The sequence below is a fragment of the Urocitellus parryii genome, chromosome 3, assembly GCF_045843805.1.
Source record: "Urocitellus parryii isolate mUroPar1 chromosome 3, mUroPar1.hap1, whole genome shotgun sequence".
Taxonomy (NCBI): Eukaryota; Metazoa; Chordata; class Mammalia; order Rodentia; family Sciuridae; genus Urocitellus; species Urocitellus parryii.
This window is the reverse complement of record NC_135533.1, coordinates 209,856,426-209,881,790: the sequence shown is the minus strand read 5'-3', so window position 1 is coordinate 209,881,790 and position 25,365 is coordinate 209,856,426. Positions and strand designations below refer to the sequence as shown.

Here is a 25,365-nt window from a genome sequence, read left to right as displayed (position 1 = left end):
CCAGGGCGGCCTTGAACTTGGATCCTCCCAGCACAGGGCCGGCTCCGAGCAGGGCGGTGCCCCCTGGGCCATGGCTTCCGGAGGGCAGCTCTCCCGGCTGCGGCCCTTCCCTCTCTGTCCCCAGCAGGGCAGAGGAGAACCACTGGCCACGGCCACCAAGCTCACCCCAGGGCCCTCCCCTTCCTGGCTCCACCAGGGGGGCCAAGGGCCAGGCCCGTCAGGGGCTCTCGGTGAGGCCAGCGTGGGGGCTGCAGGAGGGGGCTGCCCGCACGGTGCGGTGCGGTGGCCCCGCTGGGGCGGTGAAAGCCCTCACCTGGTTCTCGGCCGGGAGGCGGGGCATGGAGGCGGCGCGGGCCTGGCCTTCCATGGGGAGGTAGTGCTCGCTGTCCGAGTAGCCATCGGTGCCCATCTCGCGCATCTCCACCGACTGCGGGGGCAGAGGGCAGGGCCTGGTTAGCCCCGGGGCCTGACACGGGGCCCCAGGGAAGGCTCGGTGTCTGTGGGGGGTGCCTGCTGCAGGCCCTGCGACCTGGGACCCGTGGGGGCAGGGGCACCTGAGAGCTGGGCTGACTGTTGGGCAGGTCTGCCGGGGGCCCTCGCTCTGGGCTCCACGTGCCCGTCTTCTGGAACATCTCCTGGGCCCGCTGCGTCACCCAGGATGGACTCTCCTTGATGCCGCCTTCATGAGCCATCCTGTGGGGGACACAGAGGCAGGTGGGCGGGGCACTCAGGGGTTCTGCCTGGGCGCTGGCACCTCACTGCCCCCCCCACTCTGGCCAGACCCACACTCACAGGCTGACTCCGGGGTCCAGCTGGGTGGAGGGGAGGGCATTCTGGCCGGGTCCCCCCTCCTGTGACGGGGACGGGGGCTCCATGCGCTGGAACATGAGAGGGGTCCGGTTCTGGGGGGCAGAGAGCAGCATGTGTGCACAGGGGCAGGGACAGGGTGGGGACGGAGGAGGGGAACGGAGGCTCAGGCTGTGGGCGAGGCTGGGCTGAGCAGAGCAGGGGGAGGCTTTGGAGGGGGTGCTTAGACCCCACCCTGCAACATTCCAGAAGTCCCCCACCACTTTTTTGCAGTGTCGGGGGTGGAACCCTGGGCCTGCTGATCAGTCACTCAGGTCTGATCCACCTGGACTCCTCCACTCCCCAGCCGGCCCCGCCCTGGCCTCTGCCCGGCACCTGGCACCTGGAGCAGCCCAGCCCTCCCGGCTCCCCCACCTTAGTGCCCGGAGGGTGTCCATGGGCTAGACCTGGGCCCTCCGCTGTGCAGCACCCTTCCAGCTCCCCTCTCAGTTGGGACAAAACTGAGTGTCCCCTCCATCTCTGAGCTCTGCCCTGTGACTCCAGCCCAATGTCCCCCTGGCTCACCGTCCTCTGCCCCTCTCCGTCCTCCTCGTCCTCCAGCCTCAGCCTTTGCACTGTCTCTTCCCTCTGCCGAGGACGCTGTTCCCTGGGTACCAGCCTGCTCCTGCCGTCCTCCCTCCCTGCCTTCCGGTCTCCAGGCCCCACCTGCGTGGCTCCAACACCGCTCCCCTCTTCTCCCCTCTTCAGGTCCGCAGGGCCCTCATTATTTGCCACCATGAGATGTGCTTAGTCACTTGCTGCTGTTGGTGGGTCCCCACCTAGAACGGCTAGAATCTGGTCTGTTCTGCTCCCATCTGCAACCCCCCGGTGACCGATGACCCCGAGCACTGGGGACAGCACCCAACACCCAGTGACCTTCAGCAAGTGCTGGTGGAGGGGACGAATTGTCCAGGCTGCATTTCCTTGAGATGGCCCTGCTTGGCAGTGACCTGCCCTAGTTCTGGTTGGTTCCCATGGTAACAAGCCAGCCCCTGTCTTCCAGCTTGGGTGTCCCCAGGGCGATGGCCGCTGGTACCTGCTCCTCGCGCATGGCCTGCAGCTTCTTGGCCTTGCTTTGCCGGTAATACTCCATGATCATCATGGCTGCGTAGATCTTCCCCACCGTCAGGTCCGTGGCTGGGGGCACAGGAGAGCTCAGGTGCCGCCCGCCCCTCCTGGCTCCGCCCCCACTGTGCTGGGGGTCCCGGCCCAGGGTGGGCTCGGCTCTTACATTTGTGAGGTGTGACCAGCAGGTCCAGCGTCTTCTGGGACAGGTTTGGCCAGATGGCCATCATCTCCTTCCGCAGCTCTGCGTCCATCTGCTGCTTGTCGGCCCCACCTGCAGTGTGGGCGCAACAGATGCTGACCGCCTCCCCGGCACCAGCAGCCTCTGGGGCAGCTGCCAAGCCACAGCTCCCTAGAGTGTGGCCACAGCCACTGTGATCCCAGAGGAAGTCCTGGTCCTCGGCAGGGCCAGGGCTGGGGGACGGCTTTGTAGGGACAGTCCAGTGCTGCAAGGGGCTGGGTCAGCTGAGGGCCCAGTCCTGGCTGCCACTCTCACCAAGTGCCTGGCTAAGTCGCTAGACTCTCCTCTCTCTGTGCAGGGGATGGAACTCAGAGCCTTCTGCCACCGAGCCACACCCAGCCTCTGCACGTGCACCGTTAGGAACCTCAGTTACTTCATCTGAGAATGGGGTGGCAAGGGTCCCTAATCTGTCTGGCTGAGGACCAAGGGAGTTAATGTGCGTCCAGCCCTCGGACAGCGTCTCCCCCAGGGTCAGTACTGCAGCTCTATCCTTTGAACGTGGGCCACCCCCTCTCAAGCCCCTGTTGGAACCCAGTTCCTCTTGTGAGGTGTGAGGACTACAGTCTGGAGGGGCCACGAGGGCTCTGTCCCTGGATTGGATCCTGAGGCTTGGAGAGGGAAAGGGCAGACAGCAAAGACACACAGCCTCGGGTACTACCCGTCTCTCTCCATGTGATTGGTGCCTGGGACTCTGATAACCAGAAGGCCCTCACCAAACGAGGTCCCCTGATGCCGGACCTTCCATACCTTGAGCCAAAATTTTTTTTTTTTAGTGCTGGGATGGAACCCAGGGCCTCACGCAAGCTAGGCCAGGGCTCTACAACTGAGCTGCACCCTGGCGCTAGAAGGGCCTTTTTGCTAACGCGCAGGTGAAACTCAAAGCTCAGATCTATTTTGGAGCAAGGACACTGAAGCCAGGGACAGTTGAACTGCTGCCCCACCCCGCCTCCTCGGACCTGGGCTGGCTCCGGCTCCCGCTGTCTACTCCGCCTGCCGCCACCAGAGGGCGCCGCGAGCACCTGCGTCAGGCCCCACTCGGGCGGAGCGCCCGAATTCTCAGGCCAGGCTCACGGTTCCCTGCCTGCTCTGTCCTCAGTCCCGCGGCTCCTCCTCACTCCCCTTCAGCCGCACCGACCTCCCCACTGCTCCTTAAATGTGCCCGGCATGCTCCTGCCTCAGGCCGTTCCATGATCCTTGTGCGGCGTGCTTTCTGTGATAGGACAGTTTCCTAAGAAAATCTGCGTGGCCCCCTCTCTCCGCTCCTCCTGCAGCGGTCTGCTCAGATCCTCTGCCGAAGAGGCCTAGGGGACCTCGGTCACCAAGCACCGTCCCCCCACCCATCGCTTTCTATTGACTTCGGCTTTCTCTTTTGACTTAAGTGGTTGTCCCCTATATCACCGCGAGAGGGCGCGCGCACGCCCGTTTTCACCCCTTTCTTTTTGGACTCAGGGTCTCGCTCTGTTGCCCACGCGGGCAACTAACTCCTGGCTCCAGTGATCCTGCTGCCTCAGCCTCCCCGGTGGCTGGCACCACAGGCGTGCAGCACCGCACCTCGCCCCTGGCTTCCCTTTCTTTTCTCTCGTGGCACAGGGTCTAGGGATGTGGAGTTCTGGGGTCCCTGGGCGGATCCTCCGGTTGGGAGGTGGAGACCACTGGTGATGACCTGGGATCCCCGTGGCGCGGGAACCTTTTCTTCTTCCTTTCTCTTTGCAGAGCTGGGGCTTGAACCCAGGAATGCTCCTCCACTGGCTGCACTCCCGGCCTCCTTTTTTCTTTTAAGACAGGGTCTCGCTAAGGCGCTGAGGCTGGCCTGGAACCTGAGATCCTCCTGCCTCGGCCTCCTGAGCTACTGGAATTACAGGTGGGCACCAGCGCCCTGCCCTTAGGAGGATTTTAAATGTTCCCAACACAAAGAAACCACAGGCGCTGGGGGCACTGGGTGCTGACTGCCCTGATCTGATCACGCACGACACACCCTGATCTATCCCCCGCACACCGCACCCCACAGACACCTGTAATTATTACATGTCAACTTAAAATAAGATGAACTGGGGCGGGGCTGGGGCTCAGGGGTAGAGCGCTCGCCTAGCACGTGCGAGGCCCTGGGCTCCATCCTCAGACCCCATAGAAATCAATCAATCAATAAAGGTATAAAATTATAAAAAGAAATATACTACAAACATGTTTCTAGTTTCTCTGGGAGAGAAGGAACCATCTGCTAGGAGGGGCTGAACTGCGTCCCCGTCCCCTGCCAAGTTCCCACGGTGCAGCCCTCACCACCACCATGGCTGTGGCTGGAGCCTCAGCGAGGTCAGTGGGGCCCTAGGAGGGCAGCTGGCGTCCTGGACAAAGGGGCCGGGGAGGGTGGCCCCTGGGCGCCAAGGCTAAGGCTGAGGACAAGCCTGCGGCCACCCTCGTCCATTGCAGCCACCCAGTGTGTGGTCCTGGTGGCCTGAGCAGACAAACACCTGCGCTCAGGCCAGAGCAGGGCCTCTGACCTCGCCAGCCAGGACGCTGGGCACGATCCTGGCTGAGGCACCTGGAGCCGTGGGTGCTGAGCGGCCTCCCTGCAGGAAGCACCACCCTGCCCACGTGGAGACCCAGGCCGTGGCAGGCCTGCCAGGTGTCCCTGGGTCAGAATGCCCTCGATGGGAACCACCCGTCCCTCTGCCCAGTGGCTCTGGGCTGCACTCAGGCTGGGAAAAGCATGGTGTGGCCTCTGCGAGGTGGCGGGTTCGTGTGAGGCTGCCTTGGGCTTGCTCCTTCTTGGGTACAGAACTGCTGGCACTGGTGATCCCGCAGCAGGAGGTCCCTGGCAGGTGGGCAGCAGTCACCCCAGCTGGCTGCCTCAGGTGCTGCCCTAGGGGTCTGCCTCCTGTCTCCCCCGCGTGGTCAGCTGGACCCCACCTCATGGCTGCAGGTGCCCCTGTGTGGGGAACGCAGAGCCACCTCTCGGGGTTCGACACACAGAGGCCACTCCATGCAGTGACAACCAAGAAGGTCCCTGGACACTGGCCAGTGTCCCTGAGGGCGGAACTGCCTCTGCCTCTGAACCTGGACCCCACCTCCCCCGTTCTTCTCGCCGTAGTGCTTGTCACCCTCTAGCTGTTAACTCTACTTGGTGGCTCCTGGGACCCAGGCCTGCAGATTGCCCCTCCACCAGGTGGCTGGCCGGCTCCTGCCTCAGCCGCAGTGTGTATTGTGCCCCTTTCTCCTCGCTGCCTGGGGACAGGGGGTCGCTATCCCCTGTGGTATCCCAAATGCTGAGGGCAGGGCTGGGCACACAGCAGGTGCTCGACTAATGCTTTTGCTCAGAGCCACCATCACGGTCGCCAGTGGGGGCCCCAGACAGGGTGCCAGGAAGCCAGGGCCAGCCGAGGCTCCCGGCTAGGAGCTCTTCCAAGGACAAGGCAAGGGCGGCCTTGCCTTGGGAATGCCCTGTGCGGGGGAGGACGGTGTGGCCACCAGGAGATCTGGCCCCTGTTACTGCCCCGCCCGGAGCTCCTGTCCCCCAGGAGACCACACTGCTGCCCATCAGGGTCAGCGCCCTCCAGGGGCAGCCAGGGCTGCGGGTTTACATCTCCCCAGGCAGGTGGCGGCTCTGCCCTCTTGGCCTGGGGCAGAGGGAGGCCTGAGTCCCTCAGGAGGAGGCCCCGGGTCCAACGTAACATCTAGGACCCAGGGAGGACGGGGGAATGGCCTTTTCCAGATTCTCCTGGACAGACACAGAGAAGACAGGGACCGAGGCAGAGGGACAGAGAGGGTCCCCACCTGCCTCCCCGGTGCACAGGGTGGCGACATCATATCTGAGAACCTGCAAAGTGAGGGGGCTCATCTGTCCCCTGTGGCCTAGGCCAGCAGCAGAGGACGCTCAGGGCCTCCAGGGAGGGGCGGGTGGGTGCCCCACGGCAGGGCGCCCCCATGGCAGGCTCCAGGGAACCCGGAAGAGGCGGCCTCGGTCCTGTGGCCGGGGACTGAAGGCTCCTGGATAAAGTCAGAGACCAGCCCGGCCTGGCCCAGCCCTGGGCTCCGGCCTCCAGGACCCAAGTGTGGAGCTCAGGGCCCTCGGGCGTCTGAGAACCGCCTCCTGACTCAGGGGCGTCCGCGGCCACTAAATCTGGTGGGACTTGAGACTCGCAGCTAAATGAGCTGCTTTTCTGTTTGTTTGTGGGGCTGGGGACCGGACCCAGGGCCCGTGCACCTGGGCAGGCGCCCTGCCGCCGAGCTGTCCCCGGCCCAGCTGCTGTTCTTCATAAGGTTCCCAGCCTCAGGTTATTTCACGACAGTGACAGACATTGGACTAACTCAGGTGGACCGCCCGGGTCTGTGGTCCCCACAGAGGGCGCCCGTGGAGATGAGGCTGGAGGGGTCCCCGCCTCTGCTCCAGAGCCGGGCTCTCCTCCTGGAGGCGGGTGGGTTGAGGCAGCCCCTGGCTGCGTCAGCTCTGTCCTGCCCCACCCCTGCCTCAGGGCCTTTGCGCCTCCCGAGCCTTCTCCCCAGGCTTTTCCCTCAGAACCTTCTTGGGGAGCCCCCCTGTCTACAGCGTTGTCTGGCGCACAGGACAGGACACCCTGAGGGTTTGCGTAAGAGTGCCCGGCGACATCTCGGCCCTGTGCTTGCTTCCCCCTCCTGGCGACCCGTCGGCCCTGCGCTTACCCTTGGCTATCTTGATGTCCAGGGCTGTGCGGATCAGCGCCATGAGGGTGGAGTTGAAGTGGACGGTGTTGTCATCGGCGACGGGCAAATCCATCCGCAGGAGCCTCTACAGAGAACCCGGGGGGAGGGCCGTCACTCTCGGGTCCTCCACGGGGGTCCCCGGAGAGCCACACCCACCCCATCGGGGGACCTCCAGGAGAACTCTGAAGGCCACGGCGGCCCCACGCCCAGCCCCGAGTTTCCCAGTCTCCTCCGGTGGCCGCAGGGAGGGCACGCGGCTCTCCTGCGCGTCCTCGCCCCTCCTCGTCCCGCCGACCTCCCAGGCGCCTGGCCTCAGAGCTCTCCTGGATGGCTCCGTCCCGTCGGACCTCAGAGAGAGCAAAGCCCAGTCCAGCACGTGCAGCAGCCAGCAGAGGGTCCCCGGCACAGTCACAGGCACCCGCCCCGCCCCTGTACGGCTGGACCCGGGCAGCCCCGCTGGGCACAGGTCACATTCCTCTGGGAGGCAGCAGGCAGGCGCCCCGCGGGTGGGGCAGGCCCCTCGCAGCATGCAGCGAGGTGACACGGAACAGCACAGACAGGCGCATGCAGACGGAATCTCGAGACTCAGTCATAGCTCTGTGGAAAGTGTATCTGGGGCATGGCAGCACCTGGGCTGTGTGCAGCAGGAGGGGACGGGGTGGGGCATTCCCAGGCCCAGGGAAGATGATATTCCCTGTGTCCCAAGCAGGGGCTCTGTCCCCTGCTGAGTGGTGACGGAGGGGGTGTCAGGCTGGTGTGCACCAGCCCAGACAGAGGTGGCACAGATAGGGCTTTGGGATTCACCAGGGATTTCTGATACACATGGACAGGAAACAGGGAAAGAGGGTGGGGGACAGGAAACCTGGGGAAGGAACAAGTGGCGTCTGGGGCAGGTCAGAGAGGGAGGCAGTGGTTAAACACAGAGAGGGTGGGGCTGGGGCTGGGACAGGGGTTTGAGCCTCAGCACCACATAAAAATAAAGGCATTGTGTTGTGTCCATCTACACCTAAAAAATAAATATTAAAAAAAATAAAAGAACACAGAGGGGGGCTTGGTGTACAGCTGTGCAGGCTATGCACTGCACAAAGGGCTCCCCATCTCAGAAATCACGGATTTGCATATTTAATATAACAGTTCCTCTCATTAGCATAAAAGTATCTTGGTCTGATCACATCCGTGGCTTCCAACAATTTCCCAGCAGACAAAGTGTTCTGTGGAATGGGCATCCTTTTAAGTTTGCACAAAGGTGCCTTGGAGGCTCTGCATAGACACAGAGCGAGGGGTCTCCTTCCCCCTCTACTGTGCCCACACACACCCTGAGAGAAGGGACAGGAGAAATGGAGCCGGTGTGGTGGTGCACACCTAGAATCCCAGTTGCTCAGAGGCTGAGGCAGGAGGATTGTAAGTTCCAGGCCAGCCCAGGTAGGTTAGTGAGACCATCTCAAAACAAGAAGGCCGGGTGTGGCTCAGAGGCAGGGCACTCTGGGTTCCATCCCCAGTGTGGGGTGGGGGAGCTTGAGGGGGACAGGTAGGGCAGCTGGTCGTGGCCTCCGATGAGGAGGGGAGGGGGGCTGGCAGACCAGGTGAGAGGGTGGGGGGGGCTGCGGGAACCACACAGACAGGAGACACGCGGAGGTTAGGTGAGGGTTGGACAGGAAGAGGATGACTGTTCTGGGGGGTGGGGTCTTGCAGGTGTATGTCCCTGAGCTTCTCGAGGATGAGTGGGGGGAACAGAGCGTTTGTCCTGGGGTGCCACGGGAGATTCCAGGGGGGGCCTGGGGCCTGGCCCAGCCGCCTGGCGGCAGCCCCTCACACCCTCAGCAAGCATGCACCCCCCGGTCGGCCACGGCGCCTGCCCGCCCCAGGCCCCGCCAAGGCAGCGTGCATGGCCTGCGTCAGTGTGCCACCGTCCAGGGGTCCAGCTGCGGCCCGCCTGCCCGCTCTGGAACAACGGAGAGGCCGGTTGGGGTGACTTTGGGGGATGGGTGGCGTGGGATGGGGGCTGGGGAGGCACCTCCAGGGGAGGGGGAGCTCTTGGGAGCATCGGATCCCCAAGGCCTGAGTCAGAGATCAGCTTCAGGTGTGTGCGTGGAAGGTCCCGGGGCCTGGGGACTCAGGTGGCACAGAAGATGGGCCGGGGCCTAGCCTCTGTCCTGCAGGGTCCCTGTCCTGTCCTGGGTGCAGGGGCTGCTCTGGGGTCAGAGATGCCACTGTGACTCCCTGGAAGCAGGTTGTATCCCATGTGGTTCCCCAGGGACCGAGTGGCCGCCAGGGGACCTGGGTGTCCCCCCTCCCTCCAGCATGTCGGCCATAATGGAGTCTCAGAGCACGTAGACACTCATCAGAAAGGACAACACTGTGCTGCTTAGAGGAGAGGGACGGCAGGAGCCAGTTACTCAAGGAGAAAAGAAAAAAGGAAAAACAAGAAGAAGAAAAGAGGGGGTGGAAGAAGACTCGGCCGGGCGTTTCTGTGGAGCACTGAAAAATCCCCAGTGCCTGGACACCGCGGTCGGCACAGGTAGACTACCTTGTAGGCCACTCTGGCCGGACACTTCTTCCCCAGACCCAGGGGCGGAGACATGTGTCTCAGCATCTGATACATGTCCGGGTAAGGCATGCGGCCCCTGGCAGCACAGAACAGAAAACAGGGACAGAACCAAGGGGGGGGCGGAGGAGGGGGAACGGAGGAAAACCAAAACCAAAACCAAAACAAACAAACCACACGAGCCGAAAAAATAGAGAAAGATGCAGAGAAATGATAAAATAGAGATTTCAAACAAATGGAAAAGAGGAGGGAAAAATGGAAGAAAAGGTGATTAAAAATGAGTATTTCACTGCTCACGAGCAGGGGAGAGTCGGGCTCGACCTGGGTGGGAGCTGGGACGTGGCGGGTGCGGAGGGGGGTCTCCTGGCGGGCAGCCGGGAGCTGAGCCTGGCTCGCGGGGTCATTTGGAAAGGGGGGCGACATTCTCTGGTTTGGCTGAGGCTGGTCTCTGAGGGGGCCGAGGGGGAGGGGCCAGGTGGGGAGGGGGCTGGGGCTCTGGGAGTGGGGTCCGGGGGAGAGTGGAGCGTGGGGCAGAGCAGAGTCACACCCCACCCCGAGGTGGAGCTGATCTGGGGTGCCGTGGAGACCCCGGGATGGGCGGCCAGCTAAGAGCAAGCAGAGATGGCCGAGGGAACACAGGAGTGTGCGTCCATGCTTCATCGACCACATGGCCGCATTCTGTCGCCTACGCGTCTTCTAGTTCAATGCAAGAGAGAGATGGCTCTGTGTTTAGAGATATATATATATATATATATATATGAAATATATATATTGAAGACCCCAAGCCACGCTCATTCCAGGATGCTAGCAGGTTTTAGTGGAAGTCAAACCTTGCAAGCAACCCTATGAGGACATTTCTTGCCTAGGCCGAGAGGGGGGGAGATTACGCGCAATAAACTGTACATGTCCTTATAATGGATCCGACCGCTGAAAGGGAAGACAGGGTTAGTGAGCGCCGCCCAGGCTGCTCCGCCCCCGCCCCCAGCCCTCGGCGGGGCAGGGACAGCAGGGGCTGGACCTCCTGGTCTCTGGGGACATTCGGACACTGGGCCCCGGGCGGGTCTGGTGGCTGTGCTGGGGGTCTTAGACCCGCACCTCCCCCAGGCCCTGGGCTTCTTGCCTCCTGGCACAGTCTATGTGGGCTACACTGAGGGGCTGGTGACAGAGAGAAGGGGGACAGCAGCGCACCTAAAATCGGAAGAGGAAGAGTTAGGAACCCGCGGCACCTCTGGCCTGGGGAGGGCTTGTCTGGGCTGCGGGGCTGGAGAGACCCATCCTCCCGCCCCCTCCCTGAGGCCTCCCTGCCAGGGCGGTGGCCAGGGGACAGGAGGCCCCCTCAGTAATGCTTTCAGGTGCCGAGAGCAGCCCCACCTAGAGTCCCCATGGCTGGGGGCTCCAGGCCGCTCCGGGGGCCTCTGAGTGTCTGCAAGGGCCTGGTGTCGAGCGCACTCAGAGCCCACCCAGGTACGGGGGAGCCGAGCTGGGCCCCCCCAGCCCGAATGGCCTCTGCTCTCCAGAGATGGATGCGCTTTCTTCAAGGTCATGGGGAGGCAAGGGCCCACCCCCTGGCCACTCTAGTGGTTTTGTTTTAATGGTCACTGGGGATCGGTCTCAGGGTCACGTGACCACTGAGCCACTTCGCCAGCCCAATTTTGTCTTTTATTTAGAGACAGGGTAGGGTCTCCCTGAATTGCGTAGCACCTGGCTTTGCCTGAGGCTGGCTGCGAACTCTCGATCGCCGCTGGGTGACAGGCGGGCGTCACCGCAGCCAGCTCGCTCCAGGTTTGGGATGGGGTTCTGGGGCTCCCGTCTTGTGCCAGATCTCGGCTGCCCAGCTGGGCCAGCCTCTCCCCTATGCCCCAGCGGAGTCCACTGGAGGCTTCAGCTCCTCCCAGGGCCTGCTGCGCTAACCCTTCAGGGCGCGGCAGGGCTCCCTCATACTCCGGGTGACCCTCCCCTCTCTTCCTAGGGGACAGGGCTCTGGCAGGGGTGAGACCCTGAGCACTTAGGCTTCGGCGCTCAGGGTCACGGTTCTCCTTCTCTCCTCTGGACGGACGCAGGTGGGGTCCCTGCCAGAGCCTGGGACCCACGCCCAGGACCCGCCTGCCCACGTCCCAGCTCCGGCAGGAGGCCCCAGTGTGGCCGGAGGCCCCAGGCCCTCCTTACCAAGCGGCAGGGTCGTACTCGGCCCAGACACGCACGTATTCGTCCAGGTGGTGGGGGCCCAGGATGGAGGAGTCTCGGGTGAGGTACTCAAAGTTGTCCATGATGACGGCCACGAAGAGGTTCAGCATCTGTGGGGCCCCGGGGAGGGGGAGACGGGAGTAGGAGGGAGAGAGCTGGGGTGGCTGGCCGACGCACCCACTGAACTCCCGCAGAGGCCCGGGGACAGAGAGCGGCAGGGGACCCCGAGGAGACACTCGCTGACCCAAGGGGGACCCGCGAGGGTGAGCTCCGCTGAGCTTGGGTGCAGACGGGGAGGGAGAAGGGCAGACGGAGACTGAGAGAGACCAAGAGGACGGTGGCGGGGCTGGGAAATGGGTCACACCCAGGGGACCACCGCTGGGGAGGACCCCAGATCCTCCCCCATCTGGGTCTCCAATGGAGGGGATCCTGGCCTTCCCCAGGGAATGGCAGCAATGTCTGGTGACACTTTTGGCTGTCACCCTATTTCGGGGAGGGACAGGGCTGTCAGCTGGATCTGGAATGATCTCTGAACGCTCAACCTAGTGTTGGGCAGTGTTCGGAGGTGGGGCTGGGGAAGTGACCAGGTCACATGGGCTGGGACCTCCTCAACACTGACCCACGGACAGGGTCATAACCGAAGGTGTCGGAGGTGGTGGAAACAGGAAGTGGGGGCACGCCCGGGAAGGTCTGCTGGGTCTTTGGCTCTTTCTCCGTCTCCCTCCGCTTCCTGGCTGCATGATGTCCTGCCTCCCCGGGCCCGTCCCAGGGGCTCCAGTGCCCACGGACCCACGTGGCTGAGGCCCTGAGCCAGGAGAAGGCTCCCTCCTTCAAGCTGATTTTCTTATGCATTTTTTTTTTGGTACCTGGGATTGAACTCGGGGGTACTCGACCACTGAGCCCCATCCCCAGCCCTGTTTTGTATTTAATTTAGAGACAGGGTCTCACTGAGTTGCTGAGGCTGGCTTTGCATTCGCCATCCTCCTGCCTCAGCCTCCTGAGCTGCTGGGATTACGCTGCGCCTGACTTTCCTTGGGCTGACCTGGTCATCTAGTGTCGGGGGCACCCAGAGGGTGCAAGTTGGGGTGCCCCCAAGCTCAGCGGGAGCCACACTGGGAAGCTTGGGTTCACTGAGCCCCAGGCTGGCTGGGAGCAGCCCTGAAGGAGCAGATGGGTCTCATCCTAGAGAAATCTGGTCCTGAGCCAGAGGGGTCCAGGCCCGCCCGGCCTCCCCGCCCGCAGACTCACCAGAAAGGAGCAGAGGAAGATGAAGGACACGAAGTAAAAATAAGCGAACTCGTTGCCACAGTCGGCTGTCAGGATGCCAGAGTTCTTGTCACATGGCTTCCCACTGAGGCAGGAGAGCATGATGTTGTGCCAGGCTTCCCCGGTGGCACTCCTGAGGACAGGGAGGGGCATCAGGGGCCTGGGCACCCGGCTCTGGCTGGAGGCCAAGGCCTCTTGGGAAGGGGTGCGTGTGGGTCAGACACTGGGCTCTGGAGCTGGATGGGCTGCCTCCCCTCCCTAGGATGTCGGGGGGACATTCTCCTCCTTGGCTGAGCTTTAAAGCCCACGGGGACTTTTGACAATGCTGGTGCTGGGTGAGGAGCTGGTCAGGGGCAGAGGGCTGGCTCACACACGAGGCGCTGGGCTCCACCCCCAGGATGGGGCAAGCTGAGGCCCACGCTCCACCCGACAGGCGGGACCCGGCCGGACTGGGCACAGGGACATCTGCATAACCTAAAAGCTCTCCCCCTCCAGGCGACTCTCCTCGAGAGTCTCCTCTCCCTGGGTCACTGTGCCCCGGGTGAGCTGGCCCCTCACTGTCCTCAAATGTGCCAGCCATGTCCGGGCCACGGTCCCTGTGTCAGCTGTCCCCTCTGCCTGGCCACCCTTCCTGACATCCACATGGCTCCCTCCTCACCTTTGTCCCTCTAACGTCACACCTCCAGACAGGTGTGACCAACAGGCCCTCCATCCCCTTCTTTTGGTTGTTAGATGAACCTATTTTTTTATTGCGGCAAAATTCTTAAATAGACCATTTTAACCACTTTGAAACACACGACTCAGTGGCACCAACTGCTGTCACACCGCTAGTGACTGTCAGCACCGCCCACCCCAGAACTTTCTCACCCTCCCCAATTCTGTTCCCTGTAAGTAGTAACTCCCTGCTCTCCGCCCCCAGCCCCGCACCCCTGTTCCACTTTCCAGCTCTGAATTCACCTCCCACCAGGGGCATCAGACGCTATTTCTTTCTGTGCCCCCTTTCCTCCTCCTTGTTTTCTTTGTGTGTGTGTGGTGTTGGGGATTGAACCCAGGAGTGCTCCACCACTGAGCTACTCACATTCCCAGCCCTTTTTCATTTTATTTTGACGCGGGGTCTCACTAAGTTGCCCAGCTGGCCTCGAACTTATGATCTTCCTACCTCAGCCTCCGGAATAACTGGGCTTACCACACACCCAAATCCCCATGCCCTCCTGATCTAAAATTTTATCTCCATCTAGGATCTCCTATAATTGTTTTACCAATTATGTGTCTTCCTCATGGGAAAATTAACTTCCAAAGGATAGAAAGTGTTTTCCCTCTCCCTCTGCGGTATCCCGGGGTGTGGCAGTGCCTGGAACACAGTAGCTGCTCAATAAACCTCCGCTCGGCGAATGCAGGACGTGCATCCAGGCTTCACCAAAGAATCAACCTCCACAGCCCTAAGCCTCAATTTCCTCAAGTGTCGGATGGGGACTTCAAGCGTCCCCACCTCAGGAGGCAGTCAGGGGGATTCAACGAGTTGAAGCCTGAAGAAGGCCTTCAGCAACTGCCCTGCCATGGACCCTTGCGCTCCGCACGCCCGTACCAAACCTCCCCAGAAAGGGAGGAGGAGAGTGGGACATTTAAGAGATTGGCGCATGTTCCCCACCGGAAGGGATGGACGTGGGCACACACACCGGAAGAGAAGAATGAAGGCCTCCCCACCCGTGGAAGGGAGAAGCCACGCCCCCTCTCACCGGAAGAGAAGCATGAGCGCCTGGAAGAAGGTCCGGAAGTTGTTGTGCTCAGTGATTTGGAACTCGTCCTCATCACTGTCCTCGTCCTCCACGTCGATGCCGATGTTGCCAAACACCTGCGGAATGGGAGGGTGACCACCAGGGCCAGCCTGCCGCCCCGCAGCCCGTGGCTTCAGGGAAGCCAGCTCCATCTCTTTGCCACCCGATTTGGGCTCCACTGGGCCGCTCCTGCCTGGGGGCGGCTGCCCCTCTGGGTGGCCCGACACCTGAGAGTGCGCGCTCACCTGCATCCCGATGATGGCGTAGATGAAGAAGAGCATGGCAATCAGCAGGCACACATAGGGCAGGGCCTGCGGGAGGGAAGGCAGTGAGGGGTGCTGGGCCCCTTGGCCCACCATTTCCTTCCCTTGTCCCAGCGCGCCCCCCACTGGTCGGGGGGCCACATGCTGCGCGAGTCCCGCCAGCGCTGGTCACTGGGGCTCTGTGATGAGGCCTTCAGAGCTCTGAAGACACCCCAGGGGCAGGAAGTTAGATAGGAGCCCCGAAGATGGCATCCCAGGATGGCTCCTGCACAGAGTCACGTCCAGTTTGATTCCTCTGGAGCACAGGAGTCCGCTCTTCTGAGCCCTGGGCCAGGGGCAGGGGCAGGGGCTCACCTTGAAGGACTGCACGAAGGTCCAGAGAAGAATGCGGATGGTGTAACCCTGACGGAGGAGTTTGATGAGCCGGGCAGCTCGGAAGAGGCGGAGAAAACTCAGGTTGATGAAGTTATTCTGGGGAGATGGAGGGAGAGGGGTGACCATCCACCCACCCCAGGAGCTCAGAGCTGTCACCACTCACAGAGGCCCCTACATGAAGCCAACCAACAGGAAAAAAGCAAGCCAGACCCCAAATAAGGAGGGAAAGGAGAGAAAGCACTATTAATGCAATGGTGCAGAGGGAAAACTCGAAAAAAGGAAGGAAGTCAGGGGCAGAGGGTGGGAAGAAGGAAAGGCATCAACTCAAAAGCATCCGCCCTCCCTGCCAGCCCCACCCGCAGTGGGGAAAAGGAAAGAAAAGGGGGAAGGAGGAGAAGGGAACGGGGTGGGAAAGAAATAACAAAAGGTCAAGGAAAAGAAAATATATCCGAATCATCCAATCAGGAAAAAAATCGAGATGGTTTTTATTTCTCCCAACAACCAAATGCACTGAGACGATAGGACACAAGCGGGTCAAGTTGCGGAACCCATCACACGTGTACGATGCACAAACACCGGGGCGGGGGCGGGGTGGGGGTCGCCAGCACGCTCAGGCCTGGAGGACATGTGCGGGTTCCGAGGGCATGTTACGCTCCGAGCCAGAAATGCATCTGTCACGGGACTCACCGGGCACCCTGCCCTGCCCTGCCCTGCCGAGCTGCCCACCCGCTCCTGCCCGCCCTGACCTCACCCCACGGCCAAGAGGAGCAGCGGCTGGAGCCAATGGGGAGAAGCAGAAGAGCATCTTTCCTTACCCCCTTGGCGAGCGGGAATGGGGAGGACGGGAGGGAGCTGGGGCTGTTCGGCTGCAGGGTGAGTCCTCGCTGCCCGCTGAGTCGGAGAAGATGCATTTGGGGCCCTTTTCCCCCCTCTCAGGGATGGCTTCTCAGCTTCTGGGGCTGGGTGGAGTGTCACGGGACCAGGCCTGCGGGAAGCAGGAACGACTCAGCTCCCATGGGGCGGGTGAGCTCCGAATTAACCCCAGCCCACCAAGGGGCAGGTGCGGGGGGCCGGGAGGTGGGGCCGTCCCTGCCCCCAGGACCTCCCTGGATGGACTCTGATTTGCTCAAAAAAGCTTGTCTGCTCACTGCCTCGGTGTCCTCCCACCCAAGCTAAAAGTGGAGCAGGAGGCTGGCGGGAATGGTGGTCACAACTCATGGGTGTTTACATGACCGTCCTGAGGCTTCAGGGGACCCTGGCTGGGGGGCTAGAAATCACAAGTGGACCTGTTTGGCCAGTGAAGCTAATTTGTTGGGCCTGAGTAGCATCTTTTTATTTGATTATGAAAAATAGTTGACATCGTTTAAAAATAGGATTTGGTCACTGTCTGGTTTGGGGCAGGCCTGGGCCCCTATGGCCCTGGAGGCTGGCCACATGCCCTGCAGCTTTCCAAGGCCCCTCGTTCTAGCAGTGGTGCTGGCTTTCCTGGCTCATGGCCTCTGAGTGATCCCTGCCTCGGGCAGATGTGGAAACCTCCCGTCGCTGGCTAGGACTTGGGGGGTGGGAGGCGGGGGGTAGTGGGTCTCCTGCTAAGGGGACCCCACCTGGAGTCTGGCCTAAGGGATTCGTGGGAGCAGCGATTCAGGCCCCATGGCAAGGCCTAGCAGTGCTGAGCCCTCACCCTTCGAATGGCACAGGGCGACCCATACAGGCAGCCCAGGTATCGCAGCAACCCTCCCGGTTTCAAGCGTGTGCCAATTTGGGCAATGATGACGTGGACATTGTCCTTGGTGCTTCTGGGGCACAGGGTTGTGGGGGACTCCCCGCTATGGGGCCTGTGTCTGTCAGTAGCTCTGGCCTGGGAGTGGAATTTCCGAGGTTGGCAAGAGGCCTCTCGGTTGGCTGGGGAGTCAGGTGTTCTATGGGATGCAGCAGCTGGCCCTTAGGCCTGGTGGCCGAAGGGGCTGGGCCCTACCTGACCATACTGGCCTGTCAGTGAGAACACCCAAGTTCTCACCAGAGCCCCAGCCCAGCTTGGTTCAGAGATCACCCTCCGTGCCCCTGACCTGACCCCAGCCCTGCCTGGCCACCCAGCTCCACCTGGGGACGGGGCCAACAGCCCAGGTGTCCCCAGCCCCCTCCCGTACACCCCCAGAGTGCAAGCCATCCCTTCCATGGGGCGGATCATAACATGTGGACTCGGGAGCATGCAGAGGCAGGCAGCCCTGGAAGCAGTCTCGGGGCTCAGGATGGAGCCTGCCACCAGGCGGAAGCAGCGGGATCTGGCAGGGAGACGTGCAGACAGCATGCTGCCCCTGGGGAGCCGAGGGAGGAGACACGAGGGAGGTGGGGTAGGGACCGGAGGGGTCTGGTGGGGCGAGGGTCCCGGCAGCCCTCGTCCACCCGTCTCTTCCTGTACCATGTCCTGAGTGCCCCCGGAGCCTCCAGAGCCCCCTCCTAGCTTCCCCAGACCCTGCCCTGCCACTGGCCACAGGCCCTGGGGGCATGGAGTCCTTCCCTTTGTGGTCCTCTCTCCAGTGACAGCTCAGAGCCTGGTGTCCTTCGAGCATGCAGAAGGACATGGGAACCACCTGCCCAAGGGATGCACAGAAATTCTGCCCCCTACAGACCCCTCCTCCTGCCCGACCTCAGCCCAAAGCTCCAGACGCCCGGTTGCCTGCCTCCCGGGTCCTGCGGGGACCTCAAACTCACCACGCCCACTCCTCCTCCTCCCAGGGCCAGCTCCCTCCTGCCCAGTCCAGCCCCATGCTCTGAGCCAGTCCCTCCAGTTCCCTGCTGCCTCCACTGCCACCTGTCACCTCTTTCTGGGACCTGGTGCCCACCTCCAGCCCAGCCTCATCTCATTGTAGCCAGGCGCTCTCATCTCAACCATTTCAAATCACATCACCGCCTCAATCTTTCCAGGCCTTTCCTGGTGCTTAAGATTCCACAGCAGCGTCCCCTGGCAGGGCCCCTCCCTCCCCAGCTCTCCGCTAGCTTTCCTCTGCCGCTTTGCTCCAGCCACACCCCCTCACCTGCAGCCCGGACCCCTGCTTTCTCCCCTGCCCCAGGGCCTTTTCACCCACCGTCCTGGGGCCTGGAATGCCCTTTTCTCCCCTCTCTACCTTGTTCATGCTGCTCAGCCTTCAGCTTGCAGAGAAGCTACGATTTCAAGTGGAGGTCAAGGGTTACTGGACCAATACCTGCCACCCCCACCTCACTCAGGCAAGGGGCAGAGACGGTGGCTGGCTCTGCCCACCTTGCAGTTGGTGATCATTCCCTGTTCGGTGGAGGAGTGCGCTGTCCGCAGGGAGGGATCCAGTGCAAAATGCCACCAGTGGGGCCCTTCAGGGGCTCCTTGGTGATGATGGGCAGAAGGGCAGAGGTGGGAGGGGAAGGGGCAGAGTCAGAGGGAGAGATGAAGGAGGTGTGTGCTGGGTGGGGTGTGGCCCTTCAGGGTGGGTGGAAGTAATATAGGAGAGGGACTGCGTGTGTGTGCGTGCATGTGTGTGTGTGAGCGTGTGTGTGCATGTGTGTGTGTGTGCGTGCAAGAGGTAAAGCCATAGAGAGAGACGAGAGGAAAAGTGTGAATTAGAGGCCATACCTGCGCCAGGTGTGTGCTGGCTGAGCACTTACTGGGTGTGGGTGCAGCATGAGCACCTGCCTATCAGGGCTGCAGGGAGAGCCTCAGCGGGCCACCAGACCCGGGTCTGTCCACTCTGGGTTCCCCTGTCCCTAAATTTTTGCTTGCATGCCGCCTCGCCCTGAGGCCTCCCTGCTGGCCTGGGAGCATGTCTATTGATGGAGGCCGGGGAGCAGTGGGCTTGCAAGGGGTTGAGGCTGGAGGCCAGAGGGGAGAGAGTGGAAGAGACTCAGGGGTGGCAGGAGGTGGGCAGTGGGTTTGGGCTTCCCGAGCTGAACCGGGCGGCAGTGTGGGGAGGTGGCTGGGCTGGTGGGCCTGGGGGGCTGCGTGTGGGTGATGCTGGCTGGCCGGCCCTTGGGTCCCGGATGGAACACCGGGCCAGGCACAGTCCTTTTTCTGCAAATGATGAAAACCCACCCGAATGGAAACCCTCCATCCAGAACCTGCGAGGAACACCCAGAGCGGGAGGGGAGGGCGGGTGGGGCGGGGAGACAGACAGACGGGAGCGGGAGGGAGGGGAGACAGGCACCCCCAGGAAGCCAGGGCAGGCCATGCGTGCGGATGCGAGATGCTTCACAGTTAATGTAAGGCATTTAGACTTCAGAAAGAAGTAACACCAACCGGATTCTAGATGCGGATGTTGAAGATGGAGGGGGGCGGGCGGGCGGGGGCGGTTGGGGGCGGAGTTCAGCGTTTTTTAGGTTGATTTGTAACCAGTGCCAAAAAACCAATGGGTTTCGGTTCCGGGCGGGGAGTGGGGGTGGTGGTGGCGGTGGGTTGGGAGATAAGTCATTGGTGTATGAACACACAGACCACGTCATGGATGAACAAATGAATTTCATAGTGCATTTTGATTGGATGAGTTTTTCAGACGGCGTTGTGCCAATATACAGTTTAAACAGCAGGCATGGAAAGAGACAAGACAAGAAACAGTCATTATCCACCGCGCAGCGCCAACCCGTCCCCAGGCCGCTCGGCACCCTCCCCCCACCTGCCCTCCCGGGGCCTGGCTCCCCCCCCCGCTGCAGCGTGGCCGGGCTCTGGCCTCAGACCTGGTGCCTTACCTGGGAGGCAGAGGGGGGCCCTGAGACCTAACAGCTGGGACCTGGTCATGCCCGAGGGCCCAGACACCCCCTGAAGCCTTCCCCTCAGGATATGACCATGCAGGGCTGGCTACCACACTGCCCAGATACCCACGGCAACAATAGCAATAACAATAATAATAACCACCGTTAGGGAGACTTCCTGGGAGACTCTGTGCCAAGCATTTCACGTGGAGCGTCCTCATCTGTAAAAACGCTGCCGCTCCCCCTAGAACACCCGACCTCTGGGAGCAGGTGTCCCCATGCAGCATCATTACCATGCCTGGCACACAGTAGGCACTCAATGTGTGCATGAATGGGAGTCATATAAGGAACTGATGGGATCAGTTGCACCAGTTCTGACCACTCTACAGGACACAGGTGACACAGCTGCCCGCACGCCGGTGGCTGGTACGGAGGGCTGCTTGGCTACTGCGATGTCCTGGTATCTAGGCTCCTATGCCTTCCGGCCAGACAGGACACACAGCTGGGCGTCCGGCCCTGCAGATCTCTCACTGGCAAATGCAAGTTTCAACCAACTTCCTCCACTTGTCCTGGGGAGCTGAGCAGCCCCTCCCAGCCTCCTCACCCAAAGGGACATGGGTTTCAGGCTCTCCTGCGCTCGGCGGGGCCCTGGGTCAGACCCTCGCTCTCTGCCAAGGAGGAGCACCTGGGGGTCCTGGTGGGGAAGCCTGCAGGTGGGGGAGACTCCTCTAGAGAAAGCCTTCAGGGCTGGGGAGGGAGCTCCTGGCTCTGCTGCAGCTGAGGGCACAGAGGTGGCCGTGATGCCCCGGTGCTGGGCGGGACCCATCAGCAACGCCCCCTTCTCTGTGGCAGCCTCCTGGAAGGAGGGTGGGGGATGGGCCCCAGGATCTCCTTCCTGGGTGACAGGCGGGGACGCCCTGGGGCTGCCAAGGTGCTCCCCAGAGTCACCAGGGCCGGGCTGAGTGACCAGGCGGGTCTCTTCACTCCCCCGGGTTGCCTAGGCCAGTGGGCGGTGCCTGGGGGGTCAGGAGGGACGGTGGGCTGGCCCCTGCTGCTCTGTGGCTTTGGTCTTGAATTGGCCCCTCCGCACTTCAGCGCCTGGGCAGGTAACAGCTCCCAGGTGGCTGGCGGCTGGTGGCCCGAGTCCCTTCCCTTCCTCTCTGTCCTTTTCAGGGGAAGGACGTCCCCTTGGGGGATGCTCTGCTGCAGGAGCCCGTCACGGAGACGCTTGGCACAGCCGGTCCTCGGCGGTTAGCATTATTTTTACTGTTATTAGGCGCGGTCCATCCCACCCGGCCCCACCTCCACACTCTTCTCCTTCTGCTCCCCCTTGAGGGTCTCTTCCCCACCATCTCCCGAGGGGCCCCAAGCCTCGGTTCGCTGGCAAATGGCCAAGGAGAGGGCCTGGGCAGGACCTCTGGGGTCTGGGAACGAAGGAAGGGCTGAGGGCCTGGGACCTAGGACCTGCCGCCTCTCCTACGGGGGCAGAGGAGGGTGGGTGTCCTGGGGACTCTCCTGGGGTCCCGGGAGTGTCACCCCTGCCTTGGCCTGAGGACCAGGATGCCCTCCTGCCTGTGAGCCGCAGAGGGTCTGCACAGACAAGTGACAGCGGGGGTCTCTCTGGCCCCACTGGGTGTCCGGATGGGCTAGCCTGGGGGCCTTTCAGGGCCTCCCCGGCCCTTGACACACCTATCCGCATTGTTTGTTCACACTCGACGGCCGGGAGGCAGGGAAGCCCACCCTGTAGCGCAGCCCCGCGTCTGGGCTTTGGATGCCCTCATCTCCCTCACTGTCCCCCTCCTAAGGGCTGCCCTGTCCCCAGGGGCCCCGGGTCTCCTTGAGGTCCTGGCCAAGCACTGGCCACAGCCAACTATGGTACCAGAATCTGTAGCGTCAGTACCCGCCCCCCCCGCCATGCCCCCCCCCCCAGTCCAGCCCCGAGACCCCAGAAAGAAGCCGGCAGGAGACTTACCCCAAACTCGGTCACGAGGATATCTGTGATGCTGCCCAGAACAGTCACAAAGTCGAAGATGTTCCAGGCATCGCGGAAATAATTCTAGAACAGGGACCCACAAGACAGAGATGCCAACAAGGGCTCCAGGCCCCCGTCCCCAGCTGGCAGGGGCAGGACAGCTGGTGCCCGGGGACAGTCACACCCACTCAAAGGCCCTGCTGCCAATCTAGGGCTGCTGGAGGGCTTCTGCTGAGTCCCCTCTCGGGGCCTCCAGGCCTGGCCTTCCTTTGCTGGGGAGGGGGCTGCCCTCTGGGGCTGAGGCCTCTCTCCAACACTTGGGAGGGCTCTCCAAGCCCTGCTCGCTCTATAGAGGACGTCACTTCGCCTCACGAGGCCTCCAGAGGGAAAGAGCATCACCCATTTTCACTTGGAGGAGGTCAGCAGCCGAGGGGTGGCCCTGCTCTGCACCCAGGTGAGTCTAGGTTAGGACCCTGCTGTGCTTACAGCACACCCACTAAGGGAGGGAAGGTTCTCGGTTCAAATCCCAGCTCTACTACTGGAGCTGTGTGGCTGTGGGCAAGTGGCTTGATCTCTCTGTGCCTCCATTTCCTGATCTGGAGGAGGAGGACAGAGGTCACTGGGCACTGGAGGAAGGGCCTTGAAGCCTTCCAGGCACACACAGGGCTACACTTCCTGGCCCCTGGTTAGATGGGGCTGTGTGGCTGAGGTAGCGTAGTCACTCCTGCCTGTGACCGGCAACATCCAGATAGCAGCTATTCCATAAGCCTGGGTCGTGAGTAAACAGAAGGCCAAAATTCCCTGTGTCGAGTGTGGGGGGAAAAAACCCAAACCACCTTTGTTGATTAAAGCCACTGAGAGGTAGGGTTTTTTGTTACTGCAGCTTAACTTGATCTATCCTGACTGATACATCTCTGGGCTGGCAGCTGGCTCAACTCAGACACCCTGGGACAGCTGTGTTGTTTAAATTTTGAATTACCCCACACCATCTGATAAAAAACCCCAGCCCTGAGCCCCCTGAGAGTCCCCTGCTCCCCTTAACTTGGCACTGAAATGAGGACGCTTGGTCCTTTTGGAGAGGGGCCTTCCTCCAATTTCCTCCTCCAGCACCCTGCTGGGATCTAAGAATCTGGGTCAAACAGACACCTCCCACCTCCAGGCTCTGCGGGACCCGTGGCAAACGTGGGCCAGGACCTGGGCCTCATTCTCAGTGGCCAGCGGAGGGCCTGACCCCAGGCAGCCCTGCAGCCTAGAAGGATCCACATTTCAGAACTAGGCTTCCCTCGGAGTTGCAGCATCGGGCCTCGGGGTTCTGGGGGGCAGGGGGTCACAACTGTCGCTACTGAGTATTCAGCAGGTGACACTGTTTGAAAACTGCCTGAGAGGAAGGCAGGCACTTCTGGTGTGTGGCAGGGGCTGCTGGGACCTACCCACGTCCCCACACATTTCAGAGGAGATGGGGCGAGGTCAGGGCGGTCTGGCTGTGGACCCCTCTCTGTGGCCACCTGGCTACTTTGCCCTGGGCCCCTGGAAGCAGCCTGGACTGTGACCACAGCCAGAGAGGACGCAGCGCCCTCCTCGGAGCCCTGCCCTCTGCTGCCATCTGGAGGCCTCCAGTGGAACTGATCCCCAGTGGCCTGGACTTCCCTGGACCTCCCCACCGCCCCCACCTCCTGTCCTTGGCCAGGTGACTTTGCAGACACATCCTGGCACTCAGTCCTGTGGCAAGCTCTGCTCCTGAGGAACCCCAGGTGAAGCCCGCCCCCCAGGTGTCTGGGGACCCGCCTTGAGCCCCAGGGTACAGGGCCCCCTCTGTTGCTTGACTCCCACGGGGGAAAGTTGGGGCTTTGTCTAAAATGGGAAGGGGAGCTCTGGGCAGGATTGGCAAGGGCGAGGGACAGGGGGCCTCGGCCCCACAGGAGAGCCGCTTGGTCAGTGGAGGCCAGCTCCTCTTGGCCTGGGGACCAGAGGACTTGGTTGGGGCCACACAGCTGGCAGGGGGCGGGGCAGTTCTAGGAGCCTGGGCCTTGATCTTCCTGTGCTCCACCCCGGGCCACACAGCCCGTAGGTGGCACCGAGACCAAAATTCTGGGACGCCCCCTCCACCAGGCTGGTGCTGATCCCTGCGCTTGACAGTCCTGGTGTGACTCAGACCCCAGGGCACTCATGGGACATCCACACACCGGAGCCCCAGCTACTCGGGAGGCTGAGGCGGGAGGCTCACAAGGTGAAGGCCTGCCTCAGCGACTTAGTCCAACCCCGAGCACCAAAATAAACAAATAACCCCTCCCCCATATTTAGTTGGGCAGAGTGGCTCACACCTAGAACCCCAGAGACTCAGGAGGCTGAGGCAGGAGGATCACAAGTTTGAGGTCAGCTTCAACAGCTTCGTGAGGCCCTGACTCACGAAAAACAGAAACAAAGCTTTGCTCTACCTCTGAGGGTGTGGCTCAGAGGTAAGGAGAGTCTGCCTGGGCTCAAATCTCAACACTGTAAAGACCACACCACACCACACCACACAGCACAGTACAGCACCACACAGCACAGCACCACACAGCACCACACAGCACCACACAGCGCAGCACCACACAGCACCACACACCACACAGCACAGCACAGCACCACACCACACCACACCACACCACACAGCACAGCACAGCACCACACAGCGCAGCACCACACAGCACAGCATAGCACCACACAGCGCAGCACCACACAGCACAACACCACACCACACAGCACCACACATACCACACCACACACACCACACAGCACAGCACAGCACCACACAGCGCAGCACCACACCACACAGCACCACATCACACCACACAGCACAGCACCACACAGCACCACATCACACCACACAGCACAGCACCACACAGCACCACACACACCACACAGCACAGCACCACACCATACACACCACACAGCACAGCACCACACCACACACACCACACCACACAGCACCACACCACACCACACCACACACACCACACAGCGCAGCACCACACACTCCACACACCACACACAGCACATATTGGTGGGCAGAGCCTCTGGAGGTGGCCCTAGGCCATCATTCCTTTTTTGGGGGGAATTGAACCCAGGGCCTTGGCCTGGGAGGCGAGCACCCTAGCAGCTGAGCCGTGTCCCCAGCCCCCGTCATTCGACTTTAGAGACCTCCCCAAGTGCTGCTGATGGAGACAAAGCCGTTTCTCTGGGGGACCAAGGCCAGTGGTGGCCTTTCTGACAGCCCTTCCCAGCACCTACTGGTGGCCCTCTGCACCAGGCTCCTGGATCTGGCGCTCCCAGGGGCCCTGTGGGGAGGGGCTGGGCGAGCTCCCTTGGAGGAGGCCGTAAGCCCTGGGTAGCACGGGGGACTCCGGCTCCTGAGCCGCTGGCTGAGACCAGGGGCTGAGGCCCGGGACAGCTGACGTCCTGGTTCAAGG

The 25,365-nt window shown here is 61.9% G+C and overlaps 1 protein-coding gene across 1 annotated transcript in view; it reads right to left on the bottom strand.

The window, feature by feature from the left end:
• Positions 1 to 25,365, bottom strand: part of LOC113190371 (voltage-dependent P/Q-type calcium channel subunit alpha-1A) — a gene marked incomplete at its 5' end in the record, with an annotated part of 137,110 nt that overhangs the window by 4,542 nt on the left and 107,203 nt on the right. Inside the window, 14 exon segments of the mRNA XM_077796545.1 lie at positions 314 to 427; positions 555 to 693; positions 793 to 902; positions 1,883 to 1,983; positions 2,078 to 2,185; positions 6,809 to 6,914; positions 9,357 to 9,453; positions 11,541 to 11,668; positions 12,807 to 12,957; positions 14,561 to 14,676; positions 14,845 to 14,910; positions 15,217 to 15,333; positions 19,502 to 19,507; positions 21,920 to 22,003. Coding sequence (XP_077652671.1) covers positions 314 to 427; positions 555 to 693; positions 793 to 902; positions 1,883 to 1,983; positions 2,078 to 2,185; positions 6,809 to 6,914; positions 9,357 to 9,453; positions 11,541 to 11,668; positions 12,807 to 12,957; positions 14,561 to 14,676; positions 14,845 to 14,910; positions 15,217 to 15,333; positions 19,502 to 19,507; positions 21,920 to 22,003 — 1,443 coding nt within the window.